This window comes from Phodopus roborovskii, unplaced genomic scaffold (genome assembly GCF_943737965.1).
Source record: "Phodopus roborovskii unplaced genomic scaffold, PHOROB, whole genome shotgun sequence".
NCBI lineage: Eukaryota > Metazoa > Chordata > Mammalia > Rodentia > Cricetidae > Phodopus > Phodopus roborovskii.
The window spans coordinates 1,995,231-2,018,112 of record NW_026126602.1 but is presented as its reverse complement, the minus strand read 5'-3'; the positions used below and the strand labels follow the sequence as shown (position 1 = coordinate 2,018,112).

The 22,882-nt window shown below is 37.1% G+C and overlaps 1 protein-coding gene across 1 annotated transcript in view; it reads left to right on the top strand.

Annotated features, from left to right (window-relative positions):
• Rab18 (RAB18, member RAS oncogene family) overlaps positions 1 to 22,117 on the top strand; it is a 28,572-nt gene extending 6,455 nt beyond the window's left edge. The window contains exons 3-7 of the mRNA XM_051205615.1: positions 7,420 to 7,481; positions 13,033 to 13,105; positions 14,496 to 14,614; positions 17,087 to 17,153; positions 20,369 to 22,117. Coding sequence (XP_051061572.1) covers positions 7,420 to 7,481; positions 13,033 to 13,105; positions 14,496 to 14,614; positions 17,087 to 17,153; positions 20,369 to 20,544 — 497 coding nt within the window. The 3' untranslated portion in view covers positions 20,545 to 22,117. The remainder of the gene's footprint in view (positions 1 to 7,419; positions 7,482 to 13,032; positions 13,106 to 14,495; positions 14,615 to 17,086; positions 17,154 to 20,368) is intronic.
• Positions 22,118 to 22,882: the final 765 nt, after the last annotated feature.

The following is a 22,882-nucleotide window of genomic DNA, read 5'->3' as shown; positions in this document are numbered from 1 at the left end:
TGGGTGCTAGAGATGTGGACTCATCTTAAAGCTTATGTGGCAAGCACTTTACTGAATGAGTCATCCCCCAGAATCCCAAAAGCATATTAGAAATAAAATTTAGAGTGCTTGAAAGTGGCTTGTCATCTAGACTATTAAAGAATCTTAATGTCTTTGTTAGTGAAAGTAGAAAGTTCCTCGTAACTGGCTTTACTTATTGTGGGATAATTTAATTTCAAGTTTAGAGGGAAAATGAAGAATTCTATATATTCTACTCACGTTCTCTAAATGCTAATATTTATCACTTGCTTTATTCTTTGTGTATGAGCATGTGCACATATGTATGCCTGTGAAGGTCAGAGTGCAGTCATTGTGCCTAAGGCACTTTATTTTTCTTTTGAGACATGATCTCTCCCTGGCCAGGAATTCTCCAAGGAGCCTGGGTGGGCTGGCTAGCAAGCACTTCTGTCTTAGTCAGGGTTACTCTTGCTGTGATAAAACACCATGACCAAAACCAACTCAGGGAGGAAAGGGTTTATTTTGTTTTATGCTTCCACATCACTCATGATCCAGGGAAGTTGGGGCAGGAAGACAAACAGAGCAGGAAGTTGGAGTCAGGAGCTGATGTGGAGGCCATGGAGGAGTGTTGCTTACTGGTTTGCTCCTTATTGCTTGCTCAGCCTGCTTTCAGTATCATTTACCCAGGGATGGCACAGCTCATAGTGAACTGGACCCTCCCACAACAACTGTGAATGAAGAAAATACCCACAAACTTGTCCACAGGGTCATTCTTGCAGGTTATTTTCTCAGTCGAGCTTCCCCCTTCCCAAAGAACTGTAACTTGTGTCAAGTTGACATATACCTGGCTAGCACAACCTTCCAAGTTCCAGGATGATAGATGTGTGCTACTGTGCCTGGCTTTTCTGACCTGAGTTTTGGGGATGGAACTAAGGTCCTTATGTTTGCACAGCAAGATCTTTACTGAGTTAGCCATCTCCCTCTATCTACCATGACTTACCATTCTTGTACTGCATCTTGTGCTTAAGAATATGTTGCAGACTTTTGTCTTTAATATCTAAGCATTTTAATGTATGTTTCCTAAATGAACAGAGGTAGAATTTTGTTTGTTTACAGATTTCATCAACTGCCTATCAATACCCTATACAACAAAAGTCAAGTTAGGCCTAAATTCTGTTGTATCAAGCAAATTTAGTTATCTCCAGTTCCTGACCACTCTGCTTTAGGCAGGTTCACACTAGCTCAGATTGGCCTGAAACTCACTCTGTAGTATGGTATGGCTCCCAACTTGTGTCCTCCATCCTGCCCCAGCTTCCCAGTTGTTGGGGTTATAGACTTCAGCCACTATGCCCATGTCTCTTTAGTCTCTTTTAATTTTCACAGTTCTCTGGTCTTTGGTTGTCTACCCATCTCTGACAGTTTTGAAGTATACAGGCCAGTTGCTCTATAAACTATTGCTCATTTTGCTTTCTTCCAAGATCTGTTCTAACTGTGTGTGTGTGTGTGTGTGTGTGTGTGTGTGTGTGTGTGTGTGTGTGTGTGAACTCCACTCAACTCTTCTTAGAGTGTTATAGTAAGAGGTACATGGTATGTATTGTTCTGGTGCTGTTGGGTACTCTTAGTACTACAAGGTGCCCAATTTCTTCATTGTAATGTTTTTATTTTCCTCTTTGTAGCTTTCCCGTGCAAAGATACTTTGGAGGTTGTATATATGTCCTGTTTCTTCTCATGGTTTTGTACTCTTGTTTTAACCTGCAGCAGATAGGAAAGATAATATGTGGTTCTGTCATCCCACCTGAGGTCATCAAATGACTTTTCAAATGCTATCTACATTTAATACTTAGTTTTCTATGAGGAAGCATTCATCTTTGTTTCTATCAATACAGACTCAAAATGCCTCTAAATATTTAATAGATTTTATTAGTTATTACTTAGTATTAGTGTGGTATAGGTGTTACAGATTTATTCCTGTGTGTGCCATAAGAAAGGGAACCATTTAAGATACTAGCAAATCAAACTCCTTTTTGTTCTGGTTTTGACATATTTGCTCATTTTAAACTACGTAATAAAACTTGCTTGTTCAGAGCATGGGTTGTTTGTTGTATAAAGTGAGGCATAGATGCGTAGCAACTGACAGGAGGGCATACTTGACTGAAATGGAATTTTTACCGAGGAAGTAAATCATACCTAACATAAAAGTGTCATTTTAAACTGAATAACTGGGGACTCAGAGAATGACAGCCATCATGGGCTGCCTATATTATTAAAAAGGCTTTGTCTTTTACCAAAACAAGTGATAAAATACATGCTGATGAAAATATCTGTAATTTGTTCCCTAAGTAGGCCCTGAGGTTCTTAAAATCTTTATATTTGAGCATGAGATTACTTTCTGATTTCAGTTATAGCCATCACACACATGGGTTTTAAAGATAAAAACAATTGGTTCAGTTGTTTTTGTCTTATTTTTTCCAGTTGTGAAAATTAGTGTTTTATATAAAATTAATATTTTACCTCACAGTAGACTAGCTATAATCATATATCCTTGTATTTCAATAGTATAGTTAGAGATTAAAATGCGTATCATGTATAAAGAAACTTTTAAGGTAATTAATTGTTGTATATGGTATTTCACAGTGGGACTGTAAGTTATGTTTGCATTTTTGTTTATTCAGTAGTAATTAGCTAACATAACAGAGAGGGGAATACTAAAACACAACCCCAATATCCCATTAACATAGAAGACAGCTAAAAAACTTGAAGTCACCAGGCAGGTGGAAGCTGTAGTGAGGCTGTCCTGTAAGCCAGCTCCCAAAGAACAACACAAAGACTCATTATTAATTATGAAAGCTTGGCTGATAGCTTAGGCTTGCTTCTAATTAGCTCTTATAACTTAAATTCTGTTAGTTTACTTTATGCCTCGTGGCTTTATTACCTCATCTCCATATTGCCCATCCTGCTTACTCTTGGTGTCCCTGCCTTCTTCTTCCCAGTATTCTGCCTGCCTGATCCTCAAGGTTCCTTTGTAATGCTGGGACATCCATTTTTTGCCAGAGACCTAAAATACTGAAAGACTTTTCTGTAAAGGAGCAATCTTTGTGTTCTGCTCGTCCAGTTTGGACAGCAGTCAAGGCAAGGGCAGTTTCTTTCCCAGTGGTTAACTTTTGCCACAAAGGAAGCAAACTCTATATGGAGGTTCTTTGATGCTCTTTATCTTCTCTGAAGTAGATTGGTGCTACCAGGAGCAGATGTGTCTCATTGTCATGAAAAGCCTGTTTAAAAACAATTAAATGCCATCTCCTATAGATCTCTGAAGTGTTTAAAGACCACCTGTGTATCTAAAATGTATCTCTATCTGACCTTGAAAACATACTTAACTACAAGTATGATTGTTATAGGTAACTAGCTACTAACCTACATTTCTTTGTTATCCTAAATAATTTGCAATAATAACTTTCAAGGACTAGAAATATACATTACATTGTTAAATGAGCTGCATAGGTACAATACCTTATACAAGAGTAGAAACATATGACCAGTATAACAAAAATAACCTTAAATTTGTACAAATATACCAAAATCTATACCAATGTAAAATATTGAAGACTGGTAGTTGTTCTTTTTAGTTTAAAAATAGATTCAATAATCTATCCTTTTACCCTGTAATTTCTATATCCTCCCCCTTTTTTTCTTTTCAGAACAAGATCCCTGAGTCTAATCTACTTTGTTCAGCCTTTTTTTCCCCTGACCATTACCAATCACAACTTGTAACCAACCCCCTCTTAACGATGACAAATGTCTATAACCCAAAATGACCAAAAAACATCCACCCCTACCCTTTGGGAATGTGGACATCATGTTCTCTAGACTGCTTCCGATGTCCAGGGCAATGGCATCTTTGGGGGACACTGAGAAAATTAGGATAATGCTCATGTCCTGGGAGAGCTAGCTGTAACATTTGTTGTTCAGTCTCTGCACAATGGGAAAGTGCAAGGATTTTCTGTAGTACTAACTAGAGTAGTCTGTGAGGATGAACCATCTCAGCCAGCAGCCTTGAAGTTGTTCTGGATATAGAACTCTGAGGAAACGGCAACAGAGCATTCTGAGAGGCTGGATCACTTGGAGCACCCATTTTCATTGGTGTCTGGTCCCCTTGCTCTGAAAACACACAAACTTTTAAATATAAAACTTTTAAGTATATATCTGCTGTACACAGGCCAGCCAAAGATGATTTTTTTGTTTTATGTTTGAATAGGTAAAATATATGTCACCTGTTTTATAGTTTTTCTAGATTTGTAAATGTCTATAGCCAGGATTTTCAAGGTATCTTCCCCAGTCAAACCTAATCTTTTAGCAACCTTGAAGGAATTCACAACCTTTCATCTTCTGTAGAAACAAAGGTATAACCTCTTCCCCAAAGCAATACATTTTTGACTTCCTTTTTAAAATTAAGGTATTTTAAAAATATATAGGTTGGTTTAATTTAGTAGTCCCTTCCACAGTCCAATGTCTCTCAACAATCCAATGTTTGTTAGCATTCAAAAACTGCAAAACTAACAAAGCACCTGTGTTATAATATTTCCCATTCTAAATGTGGTTTATTGGTTTTTTTTTTTAAATTAACTTTCTCTTTAAAGACTATTATTTTAGACTATTTTTATGACTGACTGTATCCTTTTCCTTTGTTGTTTTTCTTTTCTTTTCTTTTAAGCCTATGTCCATTGTTAAAGACACTGTAACCTGCTGGCAGTGGCCTGGAGATGCAACTGTACCGTGGCCCATATGAAAGACTCTGGGACTAGGAACCTTTGTTTGGCTCCGTTTTTGAGTGTATTCATATTTATTCATAATTATTATTAGTTATGAAAGCTCAGCTGATAGCTCAGGCTTGTTTCTAACTAGCTGTTATAACTTAAATTAACCTATTCCTATTAATTTCCTTTCTTCCTCATGGCTTTACTACCTCGTCTCCGTATTGCCCATCATATTTACTCTGTGTCTCTTGGAGTCTGCACCTTCTTTGCAGCATTCACCCTGCCCCAAAAGTCCTGCCTAGCTGTTGACCATTCAAGTGACACATCTTCACAGTGTACAAAAAGATTATTCCACAACATAAAACAGTGGAATATCAAGCTACTACAGATGAGAAGTAGAGAGGAATTCAGAGCCTGTATGAAAGATTTCCTAGAAGGAGGCCCTGCAAGGTATAAAATCTAACACTCTTGTTTATAAAAACACCATGTTTGTTAGAATGGTGAAGCTGAGGAGTCACACAAACGAGCCATGTCTGCAGAAAACATTGTCGTCTGTCAGTGAAGGAGATGGCTTCTCTAGTGCTAACTCTAGTGGCTGTTGAGAAGTGTTACACTTAATTGTCTTTCAGGTTCTAACCATTTGTGTAGGTGTGTGGTATCTGGTTATTTAATTAGGATTTTTCTGAAAACTGCTGATCAACAATCATAATAAGTTCTTATTTGTTGCCATGTCCTTGTATCTGAGTTTTAATTTTTTTACTTGGGTTGTTTTCTTTTTTTAAATTTATTTTTATTTTACATGTATTTGTGTTTTATCCACTCACCACTGTGTAGTGCTGGCAGAGGCCAGAAGAAAACCTTCAGTCTTCTGGAACTGAGTCGTTAGTTGATGTGAGAGTACTGGGAATGAAGCCAGATCTTCTAAGAGCAACATGTGCTCTTATGAAGCCATCTCTCCAGCACTTGTATTGTTTTCTTAATGTTGAGATTTGAGAACTCTTTTTATATTCAGCATGTACATTCTTGTAGGTGTTATTTTCTTTGTAGATTATACCCGTTTCTTTATCACCATTTTTCTAATAGTACATTTCTAAGTACACAAATTTATTGCAATGAAATTGAGTGTATCAACTTTTCCATTTATGTATAATGATTTCAGTATTGCTTTTCACCTAGCAGAAGGCCGCATGATTTTCTTTTTTTGCTGTTTTACGTATGAATATCTAGTTATTCCAAAACCACTGGCTGAAAAGAATCCACAACAAATAGATTTCCTGCCCTTATGAAAATATTAGTTGTCTTTAGGTGTCTCAGTGTATTTCTGGGTTGTGTATATCTGTCTTTATGCTGGTATTTCACTTTTTTCCTTTCTATAGTTTTGTTATAAATTTGTAGATCAGCTGTTGTAATTGTCACAAATTATTTTTCTTCCAAGTGTTTGAGCTGTTTTGGTTCTCTTGGACTTTAGAATTGGTTGTTGATTTTAAATAGAAACCTACTGGGATTGTGATAGGGATTGTGTTTGAGAAGAGTTGATTTAAAATAAAAACGTTAGTAAGCATTAAGTGGTGACACAGACCTATACTCACAGCCCTTTAGAGGCTGAGGCAAAAGAATCTTGTATCCTAGGCTACATAATGCTAGTGATGCCAGCCTGGGTTACCTAGTATCACTCATCTTAAAAAGAGTTACATCTCAGAACTTCAAAATGTTTTCTGATGTTTGGTGTACATACCTAATCAACAGAGAGAGAGAGAGAGAGAGAGAGAGAGAGAGAGAGAGAGAGAGAGAGAGAGAGAGAGAGACTGTGAGAGAGACTGTGAGAGAGAGATTGTGAGAGAGAGAGACTGAGAGAGAGAGAGAGACTGTGTACTATTTTTGTGCATTGATCTACTGCTGAAAACTTGAGTTGTTTCTACATTTTGGCAGTTTCTGCATAGTAGCAGAAACCACTATGACTGTGTTGTCCAAGTATATACTTGAGTCCCTGCTGTCCCTTTTTTTGGGTCTATACTTAAGTGTGGTCCCACTGTCTTTATCCATGATAGTTGTACTTTTAATATTGGAGAATGCTGATCTGTTTTTCACAACAGCAGCTATGCACAGTTCTTGTTCTCTCTATTAGCAGTTCTAATCCTGTGGGTGATGACCTCTCCTAAGACCATCCTGCATATGAGATATTTACATTACAGTTTGTAACAGTGGCAAAATTACAGTTACAAAGTAGTAATAAAATAATTTTATGTTTGGGGGGGTCGCCACAGCATAAGGAACTGTTTTAAAGGGTTACAGCATTGACCCTTTAATGCTGTAATGCCCAGACAGTATTCTGAACAAAGGTGTTTAGAGTCCTTGAAAACAGCCGTGATCCACAATCAGCAAAAACGCTCATTTTTAAATTAGCACTTCAGTTGTAGTTGCTGATTTCAGGATGCCTGGTGATCATCTCAAATGAAATTGAGTTTTCTTTTCCTAAGTACAGGTAGGTATCTTGAGTCCTAAAGCCCTTCTTCCCATTTATACTATAATCCTGAGCTGTCCTTATTGATACCTTCAGTTTTCAGAATTTAGGCATTTAATAAAGTATTTTTCCTTTTTTTCTGGTTTTCTTTATGATAAATTAAAAAATCATATTTTACTGATGACTTACCAAAATTTTCATTTCTTCAAGGTGTTGACTTTAAGGTGAAAACGATTTCAGTGGATGGAAATAAGGCAAAACTTGCAATATGGGTAAGAATTTTTTTAAATGTACTTTTTAAAATTTATTTTTTATTTTATTTATGTGTATATCTATATATTATGTTGTGCAGGAGGTTATGAGCTTCCAGCTATGATATTGGCAACCTAATTTGGGTCCTCTAGAAGAGCTGTGTTTTAGTTAGGGTTTTATTGCTGTGAAAAGTGGCTATGACCACTGCAACTCTTACAAAGGAAAACATTTAGTGGGGGCTGGCTTATAGTTCGCAGGTGTAGTCCATTGTCATCATGGCAGGAAGCATGGCGACACATAGGCAGACGTGGTACTGGAGAGGGAGGGGAGAATTCTACATCCAGATCAGCAAGCAGCAGGAAAAGAGAGACACTGGGTCTGGTTTGAGCATGTGAAACTTCAGAGGCCATCTTCAGGGATACATTTCCCAATAAGGCCACATCTAATAATGCCACTCTCTATGAGCCTATGTGGGCCATTTTCATTCAGATTGCCACAAAGCAGCTGATGCCACTTCTCTAGCCCAATAACATGTATTTTATTTATTTAATTTTTATTTTCGTTTTATGTATATCGATGTTTTGCCTGCATGTATGTCTGTGTGCCACATTATGTGTCTGGTGTCATGAGTCCAGAAGGTGTTAAGTTCCCTGGAACTGGAATTGGATAGTTGTAAAGTATGGTCTCACCAGCTATTATTGCTTTGTAACAAAGCAGAAACTGATTTTGTTTATTGTTCTAGAGATGAATGGACAATTTGTATTAAATAACTTCTCTTGGGGAATTTGATACTATTTAAAGGATGTACAATAATGGTAATTGCATCTTCTAACTGTAATTTGAACAGACTTTTAAAATTTTTTTGAAATGCCTTCAGAATATATTCTGATTTTTTTTTTTTAAGTTTTGAAGTATGTAACACCATCAGAAATAGAACAGAGTGTTAAAATTTTTTTGTAGTGTGCCAGGAAGGTTGTTGTCAAACATGTCCCATCATAGTATATAAAGAGAACTGCTGTTTCAGATGTCAGTAACAGACTGGGCAGCAAGTGTTCCTGGTGGTGTATGGTAACTCATCTTTCTGAGGTTTCTTAGTCTACTTGCCTTTCCCCCAAGTGTATTTTAGTATCAGTAAGAACAGTAATATCTAACAGAAAATATTCTGGAAAAATGTTGCTTTGACATCATAGGATATTTTGAACAATTTACAAATCCTGGCTTATATATTAAGCCTTGGCTTTCCATGTTTTCATGGTTGGGTAATTACCTCTTTCTGCCCTTAATTCTTACTGCTTTGTGATAATGAACTCCAAAGAAGGTTCTGACCCATGGCTGCAGGGAGGCTTTTTCTCCTGAGGAGGGTTATTTTTATTTTGTTCTACATGAAAAGGCTAATGGTATTGTTGAAGAGGTATCTTTGACAAGGCATTATCTGTATTTATAAAGTGTTAGTTTCCCTGTGACTAAAACAGTAATACTGGACCATGATAACATGATGATTAACAGAGTACGAAGTCAATGTAGAAAAAGTTTATCTTTAATTACTGTATTCTTATTACTAAACATACTTAAAAATACCTAGGCATGCAATGTGTATATTATACATATGCATACATGCCATTTTGCAGAGGAAAAAGTATTTATGTTTTTAACCTCTTTGTTCTTCTCTCCCATTTGCATGTGAACATATTTCTGTATCAGTAAAAGTAGAGGTACATCAGCTTGAGTGGCCTCATAATGCTCTAATCCATCTCTTGCTTTTATTTTAAATCCATCAATTTTCAGTCAAAGGTATTTTAATTGGTACCAGTTGTCCACAAAGATAACCATTGTTTTTTATAATCATCCCACTTTCTGCATCTGTGTGTGTTTATCTAGTTATTAAGGTTGTGGGCTAGCAGCAGAAATGGTGGCTGCAGAGTGTGAAGACTTGATACGAGTGTCACTCCCACTGATCATATTGCCATATCCACTCTTGTAGATTTCTGTTAAGCATTGCATTCCTTTCTCATTTATGTCCGTAACGTTTTTACTTACATTTGTATTTCTGAATTTTTTCTGATAGTGATATTTGCTAACAAATTTATTTCTATTCATAGTCCATTTTATATTAGCATTTGTTTTTTTCCATGATTTAAAGTCTTTATGTAAAGAGTTACGTTATTGTAACTGTCTTCTGACATTTGCTGGTTCTTTATCTTTGTAATGTAAGCAGTTACATCAAATAGATAACTTTAAAGTTTTCTAGACATGATAACGAGATTTTATGATCATGTAGTTTTTAATACTTAAACAATTTATTATCTTTTCTGTTTACTTTCAACTGAATCCCCACTGTATTATAGTAGTATTTCTGGAAAAATAAAATCTTTGCATAATAAAAATGTTAGCTCTTTGCTTGTGATGTTTTCTACTCTGTCATATATCTTTAAAGTATTGCTCTAGGTAAATATGTGTTTATAATCTTATTCATATGTATAGTTCTGTCTCTCACCCTGTAGGGTTTTGTTAGTTTTTCGAATCACTCAAAGCTTGATGAAGATAATGTGGAATGGGAGGGAAACTTACAGGATCCTCTTACTTTATCAAAGCTTTTTAGTATTTATTTGATCCTGTCATTTTTTTTTTTTTTTTCATTATAGCATCCAAGTGTCATGTCACATTTGGAGGAGAGGAACTTCCAGACAATATTAGAAATGACTGAGTCCATAATTTATCCTAATTTTTGGTGGTTTGTTTATAGAAATACAGTGAGTAAGTTCCTCTCCTTGTTAGCTGCATAGCCCTGCCCCCACTACCTCCCAAAGTGCACACTCACCATGACACACATGACCTTTAGGAGCTTGTTTTCTTTTCTACACCCTTGTCTCATTTGGACACTCTGAATTCGGTTATGTAGCCTTTTTAGGGCTTGCTCAGCCCTTGGATTCAATCCATATTTATCTTTAGTAATCTCTAACTCCCTTGCTTTTTCCCTATTAGAAAATAAAACCATAGTATACAAAAGGATTGGCCTCTTTCCTCTGAACAAAGATGTCAATATGCTTTACACTTATTATAAGCAAAAGTTTAAGAAATTATCATACTAAAACATTTGTATAAGTGAATTAAAAAAAAAGCCAAGTTTTTAACACCTGCTCTTAGTTAAATTTTCACATACAAATTGTCAAAATTACTTTCACATTCAAATTACCAAAGAGAGAGATCAGGAAATAATGTCCCAGAATCTGTTATCTCCTTCCACCATGGAATCCCAGGATTAAACCAGGCAGCTTTTACCACCTTTGCCATCTTACCCAGAAGGTCGATTTTGAAGTTGTTCTCAGGGTTCACACTAGATTGCCCTCTGCTAGGTCTAGAAATTAGTTTGTTAGAATTTTCTGTTTCACAACTGATCTTGTGAAACAATTTTTGAATTGTGAAACAGTTTTGTTATTGGTTGCTTTTTTCTTCTGTTCCCTTTCTCCCTTTTAAAACAAAGACAACAATAAAAATTAAAAACAAAAATACATGGAGTATTCAAATGCTTCTCATGGTGGAATTCTGAGAATTCGACTATTGTAGGTATTGAGTATTTGAATGTTTTTGTTTCTTTGTATGTCAGTAAATTGCTAGAGTGTTTCTGATAATAACTTGCCTTTTTATACTATAACTATTTATGTGTATGAATGTTTGCCTGCATGTATTTCTGTGTACCAGGTGCATACTTGGTGTTCCCAGAAGTCATACAAGGGTGTTGCGTTCCCCTGGAACTGGAGTTCCAGACCATTGTGATTGAATATATGGGTGCTAGGAACAAAACCCTGGTCCTCTACAAGAGCAGCAAGGGCTCTTAACTGCTGAGCATCTCTCTAGCCTGTATTTCATTTTCCTGAGTTCGAGTGGCTCAAATAGATGCAGATTTAAGTCAATGAGCATTGATAATATGTATTTTCCTGGCTTTCAATGAAGTAGATTTCATATGTGATTAAAAGCCTTAAGTCCAACATAGCAGAAAATCTTTATTTAGTTGCATTCTGTCTGTGTATATTAAAGCCAGTTGCATTCTATTGGTGTCAGAATTAGACCATTGTTCTATCACTTAAAAGTTGTTTCATGGTTTCCAGTTGACTTCTTTTACAAATTTGAGTCTTGATCACTCAATGATAGTCTTGCTGTGGTTATTAAAATAGTTATCTCTATCATTGTCAATTACAATCTACTTTAGATAATATGTCTGCTTGATGAAGCTTTAGTTTATAAAATTGTCTTTTAAAATTTAAGCATGTATGCAAATTGAGTGATTGTAGGTGAGAGGGAGGTTTTGCAAGAAACTTTGATGCGGGGAATTTGAAGAGAGAAATTGGTTTTTCACTACAGTTTTCTGATCAGAAAGTTTAACTGTGTTATGTCTTTATCTGAAAGGTAACAGAGCTAAGGGTAGCATTCTTGCTGCTATGAATCTTTGAGCAAGGGAGATACATTTCAAAGCTCTTTATGCTGGAAGTGGTTTTCCTCTTAAGTGACTCTTGTGAGACTATGCATTTCCTCAGATACTCTGTTGTCTTACAGCATTCTCTTCTTTGGCCATAGAAACTCCACATTGCTGACACCACTTGTTGCTGTTTTAAAATTCCTCTCCAGACTTGACAAACTTTTTAGAGGTTATACTTTTTATGTCTGCAGGAGCTTGTGCTTGTCCATAGCAACACTTGCACAATGATCCTGGCAGCTAAGCTTAGGTTTGATGTGTGGCTCTGCTTTCATTCAGGTTACCTTACATCAGAGGCCCAGATAGTAAATATTTGATCCAGCCTTAAACTGGGCCATATAGTGATATGTAGATGAATGGGCCTACCTGTTATTAAGACTTTGTTTAGTAAACCTTTCATTATAATAAAATAGTTTATAATTGACCGAAACAGCAGTTTGCCAGATGCAGCTCTGTAAGATCCTAGATACCTTGAAACACAATCCAGGGGTGCTGCAAAGACTAGGAAGAAGGCCTAGAAGATGAAATTAGTCCCTTCCACCTCCCTCACTTCCTCCTCCTTTCTCTCCCTCCTTTCCTGCTTTGCCCCTTCTCCCACTGTAATATGTTTTGTTTTATATATTTTTTTCTAAAAGAAAATATGGCCTTCTTTTTTTGAAACATCTTAAAAATCCCTTCCCTGTGTCTCTCTTAAGTCAGTAGTCCTCAGCTTCATTTCACCATAATAACCTAGGAAGAGTGGGTTTTCCTGTGCCCAACCTAGATTGCCTAGATGGATTCAGTCAAAATCTTCAGGGAATTAGACATAAGCATTCCCAGATAATTTGATTGTGTAGCTGAAGAATCATGACTTTCAAAGAAATGTATTTCATGTGTGATAAAAATCTTAAGGCTATAATGGCAGAAAACCACTGGTGTTTTTGTAGCAGTGATCCAGTATTAATTGATTTTATTTGTGGAACACTTACTAGTAAATGTTTATCATATTTAAGTTTCAAGTGTTTTTAGTACATTTTGACTTGCTTAAATATGTTCAATAACATTGAAGATGTTCTACTTATACTTTGCTTTACTTAGTAGTAACTGGTTGTCATTTCCAGGATACGGCTGGTCAGGAAAGATTTAGAACATTAACTCCCAGCTATTACAGAGGTGCACAGGGAGTTATATTAGGTAAGTGTTTTACTTTAATATACTGTTTAAAATATAATCCATTGAAATTTCTACTCTAGGAAGATTTTAATTTTCTTTAGGGCTACTTATTTATGTACATGTATTCATTTAGATGTATTTTTAAATTATAGAGACTTATTTGATATTATTGAACATCAAACGTAACTTTTTTCTACTCTGTGGAAATTTTAAAAAAGAGAAGACCATTTTACAAGACATGTTGATGAGGGCATGAATTGAAAATTAACCCACATCTGTCATAGAGTGCCACTGAATCTGTCCTTCATTTATCAGTAAATGAATATTTGTTTTGATCTGTAAACAGAGTACTTGTTATTAAGTAGACTCTGTTTTATCAAAAGTAGCACTAAACATTGTTAAGGATTTATAACCAGTCAGAATTTAAAACAAGAATTTTTTGTTTTTAGATAATATGCTGAGATATTCATAGCCATCCTCCATATGGTTATATTATATTTTAAGAGTAGCAAATAATTTGAAAACAGCTCTTTATGATGCAAGATGACACAAGACAAAAGTAACAACAGAGGAAGTCACACAGGATCACTTTCATTCAATTTCTGTCCTAGTTAGGGTTTCTGTTGCTATGATGAAACACACCTTGACCAAAAACAAGTTGGAGAGGAAAGGAAAGGGGTTTTTTTTTTTTTTTTTTTTTTTTTTTTTTTTTTTTTTTTGCTTACACTTCCACATTATAGCTCATCATTGAAGGAAGTCAGGGCAGGAGCTCGAACTGGGCAGGAACCTGGAGGCAGGAGCTGAGGCAATGGCCATGGAGGAGTGTTGCTTACTGGCTTGCTCCAGCCTGTGCTCTTATGGAACCCCAGGTTTGGCACTATCCACAATGGATAGGGCCTTCCTCTATCAATCACTAATTAAGAAAATACCCTACAGCTAAATCTTAGGGGGCATTTTCTTAATTCCCCTCAGATAATTGTAGCTTGTGCCAAGTTGATTTAAAATGAGCCAGCATGCCAGCATAATAACTACTCTGACTTTTTTTTTTTTTTTTTTTTTTTTTTTTTTTTGCAAATTCTGGTCCTTGTTTAAAAAAATTAAGAGGTTCATAGATATTTAAAGTTGTGTCATGTTTTGATATCTTGTTAAGATTCACATTAAGATTTTGTGCTTAGATACACCTCAACATTATCAAGCTGTAGTTTTGTTATAACTGATAATCAGTTGCCACATAGGGTATAATGTTACTATGTGTATTAATGATTTAAATTTAAGTGTTTACTAGTCAGCAGAGAATTATTAACAAAAACCAGACTTGCTTATACACTGTTAGCTTTTATTGAGTATCAAAAATAAATCATTGCTCTTATTTTGTATGATTTTTAAATTAGTGGCTTTGCTTTTATTTCAGTTTATGATGTCACAAGAAGAGACACCTTTGTTAAACTGGATAATTGGTTAAATGAATTGGAAACATACTGTACAAGAAATGACATAGTAAACATGCTAGTTGGAAATAAAATTGATAAGGTAAAAAGCAGACATTTGCCGTTTGGGTAGCTCTTTTGGGGGAGGGGAGAGGAGGAGAAATGAGATTTAAACATAGCACTTCCTGCATGCTAAACACATGTTCTACCACGGAGCCGCATCCCAACTCTTTTTAATTTTGTCTTGCTAACTTGCCCAGGCAGGTACCAGATTTAAAATCCATTTGGCCTTTGTCTTTGCTAGGGTTTCTAAGAGACACCATATTATCAGCACTGTTATAAAGGAAAACATTTAATTGGGGCTAGCTTACAGTTTAGAGGTTTAGTCCATTATCATGGTGGGGAGCATAGCAGCATGCAGGCAGACATGGTGCTGGAGAAGTAGCTTAAAGTTCTACATCTTGATCCACAGTCAACAGGAGATGAACTGTCTACCATACTGGGCATAGCTTGAGCATATGAAACCTCCAAGACTACCTTCACAGTGACACAGTTTCTTCAACAAGGTCACATCTACTTTGATAAGGCCACACCTAATAGTGCCATTCATTATGAGCCAATCATTCAAACACATGAATCTATGGGGTACATACCCATTCAAGCCACCACATTCCACTTCCTGACCCCTATAGGCTTGTAGCCATTACATAAAACAAGATGCATTTAGTTCTATTTCAAAAGTCTTCATAATCTATCACAGTCTCAGCAGTGTTTAAAAAGTCCCAAGTTCAAAGTCTCTTCTGAGATTTATGTAATCTCTTCAACTGTAATCCTCTGTAAAATCAAAATAAAATTAAAAAAAAAAAAAACCCAAAAACCAAAAAAACAGATCACATAATTCTAACATATAATGGCACAGGATATACATTACCATTCTTAAAGGTAGGATAGTGAGGAAATACTGGGCCAAAGCAAGAACAAAAACCAGCTGGGCAAACTCTAAACTGTATCTCCATGTCTGATGTGGAAATGTTCTTCAGATCTGCAACTTTTTTCAGTGTTGTTGACTGCAACACACTTCTTTCTCTTGTGCTGGTTCCACTTCATTAGTTTTCCTCAGCAGGTATCCCATGGCTCTGGTACCCCCCCCAACACTTTGGGGTCTGGAAGACAATCCAGGCTTCACTTTCACAGCTCTACCAAAGGCCTCTCTGGACCCCCATGCAGGGATATCCTTGTCATATGCCTGGCCTCAGCAGCTTTCCTTAGTTGCAGAGGAAAGTTCCATAACCCCTTTCTTCTGTACTTGACTCTAAAGTCAGAACCACATGACTGGAGCTACCAAACTTTGCTGCTGCCTGGGGCTGGAACGTGGCCCCCTCATTCAATTACATCTTTGTCAGCTTTCTGTTTTTGATGGTTACCTTCATTACCCAAGCTTGGCTGTCCTGGAACTTGCTCTTTAGACCAGGCTGGCCTTGCCTTTGTTTAAGTGCTGGGATGAAAAGCATGTACTACCATTCTTGGATTCACACTGTTCTTTAATTCCTTTTCACAATTTGGAATCTTAGCTGGCTGAGGTCTTGCCCTGAGGTCTCCACTCCCTTTATTCCAGTTAACATCAGGTTTTCCTTTACTCTGTTTATCTACTTGAACACAGGGTTTAGCTCCATTCCACATTCCATTCTTCTCAAGTTGTATATTTTGTTATTCTTTTCTCAGCTTGCTCCTTTTCACTATAGATCTTCAGAAGAGTAAACACTAATACCCACACAACAGAGTCAATACTAGGCTGTTTTGAGATTTCCTGTGCCAATGCAATTCATCCAAAACTCTTCACTTTAGCCTCAGACCAACTTTTCAGCCAAGGGCAAAAAACAGCCACGTTTTTCACCAAAATATCATAAGAACATCTCTACACAACAAACTAACATTCTTCTCTGAAACCTCTTCAACCAGGTCCCCACAGTTCTAATCACCCTCAGCATCACTTTCTTCCATGTTCCTACTAGGATGGCCCATTTAGCCCCACTTAAACTGTTCAATTGCTCTTCTAATCTATAGTTCCAAAGTTCACATTCCTCCAAACAAAAGCATGGTCTGGCCTATACCAACACTTCAGTCCTTGGTACCAATTTCTGTCTTAGTTAAAGTTTCTGTTGCTATGAAGAGACATTATGACCATGGCAACTGTTATAAAGGAAAACATTTAGTTGCTGCTAGCTTAAAGTTTAGAGGTTTAGTCCATTATCATGGCAGGAAGTGTGGCACCATACAGGCAGACATGGTGCTGGAGAGGTAGATCTAGAGTTCTACATCATGATCTGCAGGCAACAGGAAATGAACTTTCTGTCACACTGGGCATAACTTGAGCATATGAGACCTCCAAGCTCCCCTTGGAGCTACAGGGACGCATTTTCTTCAACAAGGCCACACCTAATAGTGCCACATGAGTCTATGGGTACCATCCCTATTCAAACCACCATAGTCTTCTAAGTAGTTGGGAATACAGTCATGCCCTACTATCCATACAGATGGCTGGCAGCTTTCAAAATTTGCTGCTTCTATCTTTTAGGAAAATCGTGAAGTTGATAGAAATGAAGGCCTGAAATTTGCACGCAAGCATTCTATGTTGTTCATAGGTAAGTGTGTAAGTCAATCTTTCCAGTCTTCAGGAAAAGTTTTTTAAGAGTGGTTTTGTTGAATTATTTTAAAGAACCATAAAATGTATGTAGTTTGTTGTTGTCTAATGATACAAAATCTAACATTAGAATGAGATTCCTTTTCTTTTGGTTAAAATCATAGAATATAGTTGAATTGTTCCCATTGGTATGGAGGACATCTATTAGTTTGGCGCTAATAGAAATCTGTCATCTCAGGCCCTAACCCAGTTTTTGAATTGGAATCCAAATTTTAATGATAACTTTGTATGGTTTCTATGCATATTAATATTTGAGGCACAAGGTTGTCAAGCTAAAACATGGATCACTCTCCCCATTATATTAAGCACAGGCATGCTTATTAATTTACTTACTGCCCTTGGCTGCTTTTGTGATGTGCGAATGTTTGTGGTTCCCATCAAGCTGTATGTCTCACAAAGCCAAAAATACTTACTCTCAGGTAGTTTGTAGAAGTTTCTCAACCCCCTTCTCTAGAAGAGTGGCCTGAGTGTACTTGAATTATCTGTACAGTTTTCTCTCTGCTGCCAAGGGATTAAAAATTTCTTAAAAGTACCCAAACTCAGGCTGGAGAGTTGACTCAGCAGTTAAGAGTGCTTATTACTCTCACAAAGGACCCATGTTCCATTCCTAGCATCTGTATAAGTGACTCATAGATCCAGGGAGATCCTTTGGCTTCTGCTGGTACCAGCATAGGAGTTTGCATGTGTCAACATGAACACACACACACACACACACACACACACACACACACACACACACACACACAGAGTCATGTTTTTAAAAACAATAAATTACCCGCACCGATTTTGGTGTGGCAACTACTCTAGGGATTAGTGACCTAGTTATCCTGTGTTATTCAAATACTAGGAACCTGAAGGTAGACTTGAACATTTATATAGAAAGAAGTAGCATGGTTACTGTTCTGAAGGAATTGGATGCCACCTTCACTGTTGAATTGCTGCATGTTCCACATCTCCATATAGCTTTCTTCACTTTTACTGGACATGGAGGATAAATGCTCTGTCCTCCTGGAGCTTGCATTCTAGTCTAGAAAAGCAGGTTTAATAAGTAAGCAGTGCTCTGAAGGAAAGAAAGGGAGAGAATACTGGCATGGTGAGCACATAGGGAAAGCTGTTGACATAGCTGAGCAGAAATGCCAGGGTGCACATATAGATGCTGAGACAGTACCAAGTATTTCTAGAGGTAGGACAGCATAGTGTGTTTAAGAACAGGGTGGAAGCTTGTGGACTGAGCTTAGCATTCATTTGGGAGAAAGAAGCTGGAAGGACATGGGGTGTCTTAGAGTAGGTTAACAAGATGAAATATGTTCTGTGTGTGGCAGAAAGCCATGGAATAGTTGGTACTCTTCTAGTATTCCTTACATGTAGAGTATGGTCTATAAAGTGAAAGCAGGTAGCTGATTCTTGTTAAAGACAACTATAGATTTTTTAGCTTGACCAAGTGGTAGGTGGGTTTGTTTCTGTTACTTGGGTGTAGAGGGCTGAGGTAAAGCAGAATTTAATTTAGACACAGGATGAGACAATGTTGAGATATCCAGTGGATGTGCTAGGTGTTTAGGTGACATTTAAAATGCTATGATTGGTGAAATTATTCCAAGAATGTGGGTCCAAAAGGGCTGGGGACTGACCTGTAGTATACTCTAATGAAGGGCCAGCAGAAAGGCCATGAGTGACATGCTGTTGAGATAGGAGAACTCCTAGGCATGTTGATTGTGCTGGGAGTCACAGGAGGGAGAGTATTAATAGAGGGAAGTGATTAGTAATAACAGATGCCAGGATATCAGGTGAGGTTAGTATGCTCAACTTGACCAGAGGAACCAGTGCTGATAGCTGTGAAAGGAATGCCCTTAATGGAGTCATGGGAACAAAAGCTAGAGTAGACTGTGCCTGCCCCCACACGCAGCACACCTTGTAGTTTCAGTATGGTCAGTCTTGTTCTGCTAGCATGAAGAATGAGATTTAATTATACTATTCTAATTGCTCAATTTTATTATTATTGATAATTTATTACTGTGTCCGATTTAAAAATTAGTTTATCATAGGCATGTATGTGTGGGCACATATAGGTAGATGTAAAAACACCCTGGTACATGTGCCCCTTGGATGGGATTGGCTGCTGCTAGTTGAGCAAAGTTTGTGAGGAGAGACCGTGAAAGTAGCATATGCAAACACTCTGGGATGGTGTCCATGGATAATAGAGACACTGGGTGGCTCCGAGAAAGGTGTGTGGACTGTAGAACAAGTCTGTCTTGTTAGTAAGATGGAAAATATTAGCAGACATTTAGATTGAATGATAATGTTAGAAAAGAGAGTGCATGAGCCTTCAGTAAATAAGGAGTGGGGTCACAGGAGCTGGAGAAGGGCTGGTTTGGGCAGCAGCATGGGCAGCTCATCTTTCCATAGAGTGACAGGACAGGCAGGAAGCTTGTAAACTTAATAGTGGGATGACCAGAGAATCCTTACCCAATTGTTGTTGCTCCACCCCCAAACATCTCTTTCACACTAGATCAGCTGCTGGAGGTTTACCTCTGGTAGAGCACACATGCCTATCGTGCACAAAGCCAAGACTCAGTCCTCAGTATTACAAAACTGAAACAGACTCCAGAGCATCAGCTGAGATAGAACAGTAAAGAAGGAATGCAAGGAATCCTTAGATAGTGAGAAAGACAGATAACATTCAGTTTAGAGGGCCTGTGTGCTAGCACATGTAAAATGCACCAATGTGCCTGACTGTTGGCATTTCATCTATCAGCATGTCACTACATAGCTCTACACATTAGAAAAATCAAGTTAATCATTTATGTTTGAGTATGGGTTTCCTTATTTTAAAATAGGAATGCTATCTGCTTTGGGCTCATTTGAAGAATTAACTGGAAACCTAAGGAAAAAAACCTAGATCACTGTTTGAGTAGTGGCTTTCAAGTTGCACTTGCTTTACAAATCTTAGGGCTAAGCAGATGTACTGGTAGGTAGAGTTTAAGTAGCTCTGTGTGTGGAGTGGAGGAAATTTACTAATTCTAAACCTGTGGCAAGAAATTGCTGATTTAATTGTCAGTATCTTGTAGGCTTTTATTTATACCATAAAATAATTCTCCGGAAACACATGAGAATATGTCTAACAAAAATTATACTGTTGTCCTTTTCCTTGGATTTCAGAGGCAAGTGCAAAAACTTGTGATGGTGTTCAGTGTGCCTTTGAGGAGCTTGTTGAAAAGATCATTCAGACACCTGGACTGTGGGAAAGTGAGAACCAGAACAAAGGAGTCAAGCTGTCACACAGGGAAGAGAGCCATGGAGGAGGAGCCTGCGGTGGTTACTGTTCTGTGCTATAAACTCTGGGGATTCCATCTCTTGCATATTTGATCAGATAGTGACATCTTTCTGTATATAAACTCTTAACTGCTATTAGGGATCTTGCAGTTTGCACATAATTGTTTTTATCATGGCAGTGAGTATTTGCAAGAAACCCCTCATTGGCTTTCCCAGGTGAAATGTTATGGTACGCATGCCCGGTTTGCAGTCTATAGTTTGGCTTTTTTTTTTTCTTCTTCTTCTTTTTATGTAACATAAAATAAATGTACCTTCATGAGTACATTTGATTTTATGATTTACATTTATCATGTCTTTTTAAAAAGTATCTATCTAGTATGTGTTGCTACAAGTCTGCTTTTATTCTCCTTTTTTGCTTAAATACTCTGATCAATTACTGAATTACTTGGTATGTTGAACTAGAACCATGGGGAGGTGTGCAGGTATCATCAAGCCTATCCAGTTTCCCTTGAGGAATAACAAAGCATGATCCACAGCTTTTCTAGGATGTTTGAGAGTCTTAGTACTAAGTAGAATTCTCAGTTCAGAATGTAGCCCATGCCAAGTCATAATTGAATTTCTTTTTGTTCTGATGATGCTTCCAAAATAGTATTGGTAAGTTAAAGCAGTTTGGTATTTTAATTTACTCCAGTGATTAGCTCAGCTTACCTGGAGCTTTAATCCATTGCACACATTGGGTTCCTTGCCCTTAGTGTGATGTTTTAATTCCATGGCGTCTGGCAGGGTGACATTAAGGCTTTCCCACCTTTGGGATTCAGAAGAACATGAACAGTATATTATAGCTCCTTTAATACTTCCACTTTTAAAACCCAACATCTTTTTTCACAAGTGTATGTAGTGTTTGTCCAGGTGACTCAACTGTTGCTTGTGTAATGACTATCTGTATCTTACAGCTTCCATAAATGGCTAATTGTTATTCAAAAACCTACTTCTGTGTTTTGAAGGTGGGGGAGAAAACACTAAATGATAATTTGAAAAAGGTGCATTGCTTCCAGATTCTGAATGGTAGGGAAATGCTATTGCAATGAGATTGTTGATAATTTACTGTAACAAGTAGCCAATAGGTTATTTAAAAAAAATTTAAAAAAAAAACAAACCTGTACAGAATAATAAACCTTTTCCACAGTATTCAGTTTTCTAACTCCTTGTTATAGTACATTGTATGTTTTTTCACTCATACATTATTTAATTTACATTGACCTATGCTATTTATGCTCCATAAGTAATATGAACTTAGGCTGGTCACTGTACTATCCCTCATTAAGATTCTGATATTAATTTTTGCGCTGTATTCTCTATGTACAATGGTAAATGATAAACACTTTTGTGTACCTTTGCAATATGTGTATTACTGGGTTTAATTCAGATTGGTTTCTTTCTGAACAGGATGTCTTCATATGTGGAAACTTTACATTCTACTTCATTTATACTTGGTAGTCTACATGTGATTAGAGCTTTTATACATTCTGTATATTTTTATTAAATATAAGACTTTTGCTTCTATAATGTTAGAGAAAGGAAGCTCACAATACACTTATCATTTGGTCATGTTCCATTAAATTTTAGATTTATGTACATTTTGAGTCTTTCTTGACAAGACTTCTACTTATTCTTGCTCCATGAGAGTTACGTTGTCTTTATTACCATTGGATTGTCATCTTGGTTTGATCTGAACTTAAGTGTGAGTCACTTGAATGTAACTTTTAAAAATGGATTGTGGTGGATGGAGAGGTGGTTCAGTAGACAAGGTACTTGCTGCACAAGTTTGAAGGAGGGCTGGAGTTTGCATCCCCAGAAATCATCTCAAATGCCAGGTGAGTAACAGCAACTGTAGCTTCAGCTAGAGAAGGTGGAGCAGAGTACTCATGTTGGTAAGCTTTGGGTTCATTTGAGAGAGACTTTGCTTCAAAGAATAAAGTGGAGAACAATCGAGGAAGCCTCAGGGTCAACCTCAGGCCTCCATCTACATATGCACACACATGTACAACCCCATATACTCATAGTAATTAATTTTGATAGGTTTATTTTATAGCCTTATATTGATTGCTATATTGCTATCATCAGCAAGAGGACATGTGAATGTAGTACTCAAATTCTTTAATACGGCTTTTATTTTACTGTGTTTCATAGTGAAGGGTTTTTTTTTTTCTTTTTTTCTTTTTATTTTACATATCCCAATTCCCTCTCCCTCCCACCCTCTCATGTTCCCTCCATCCCCCCCCCCCACTCCACATACAGGGTGATGCCCTCCAGGAGGGGTCATCTAAATCTGTCACGTCATTTGGAATAGGGACTAGGCCTTCTCTCCTGTCTCTAGGTTAAAAGAGTATCCCTCCATGG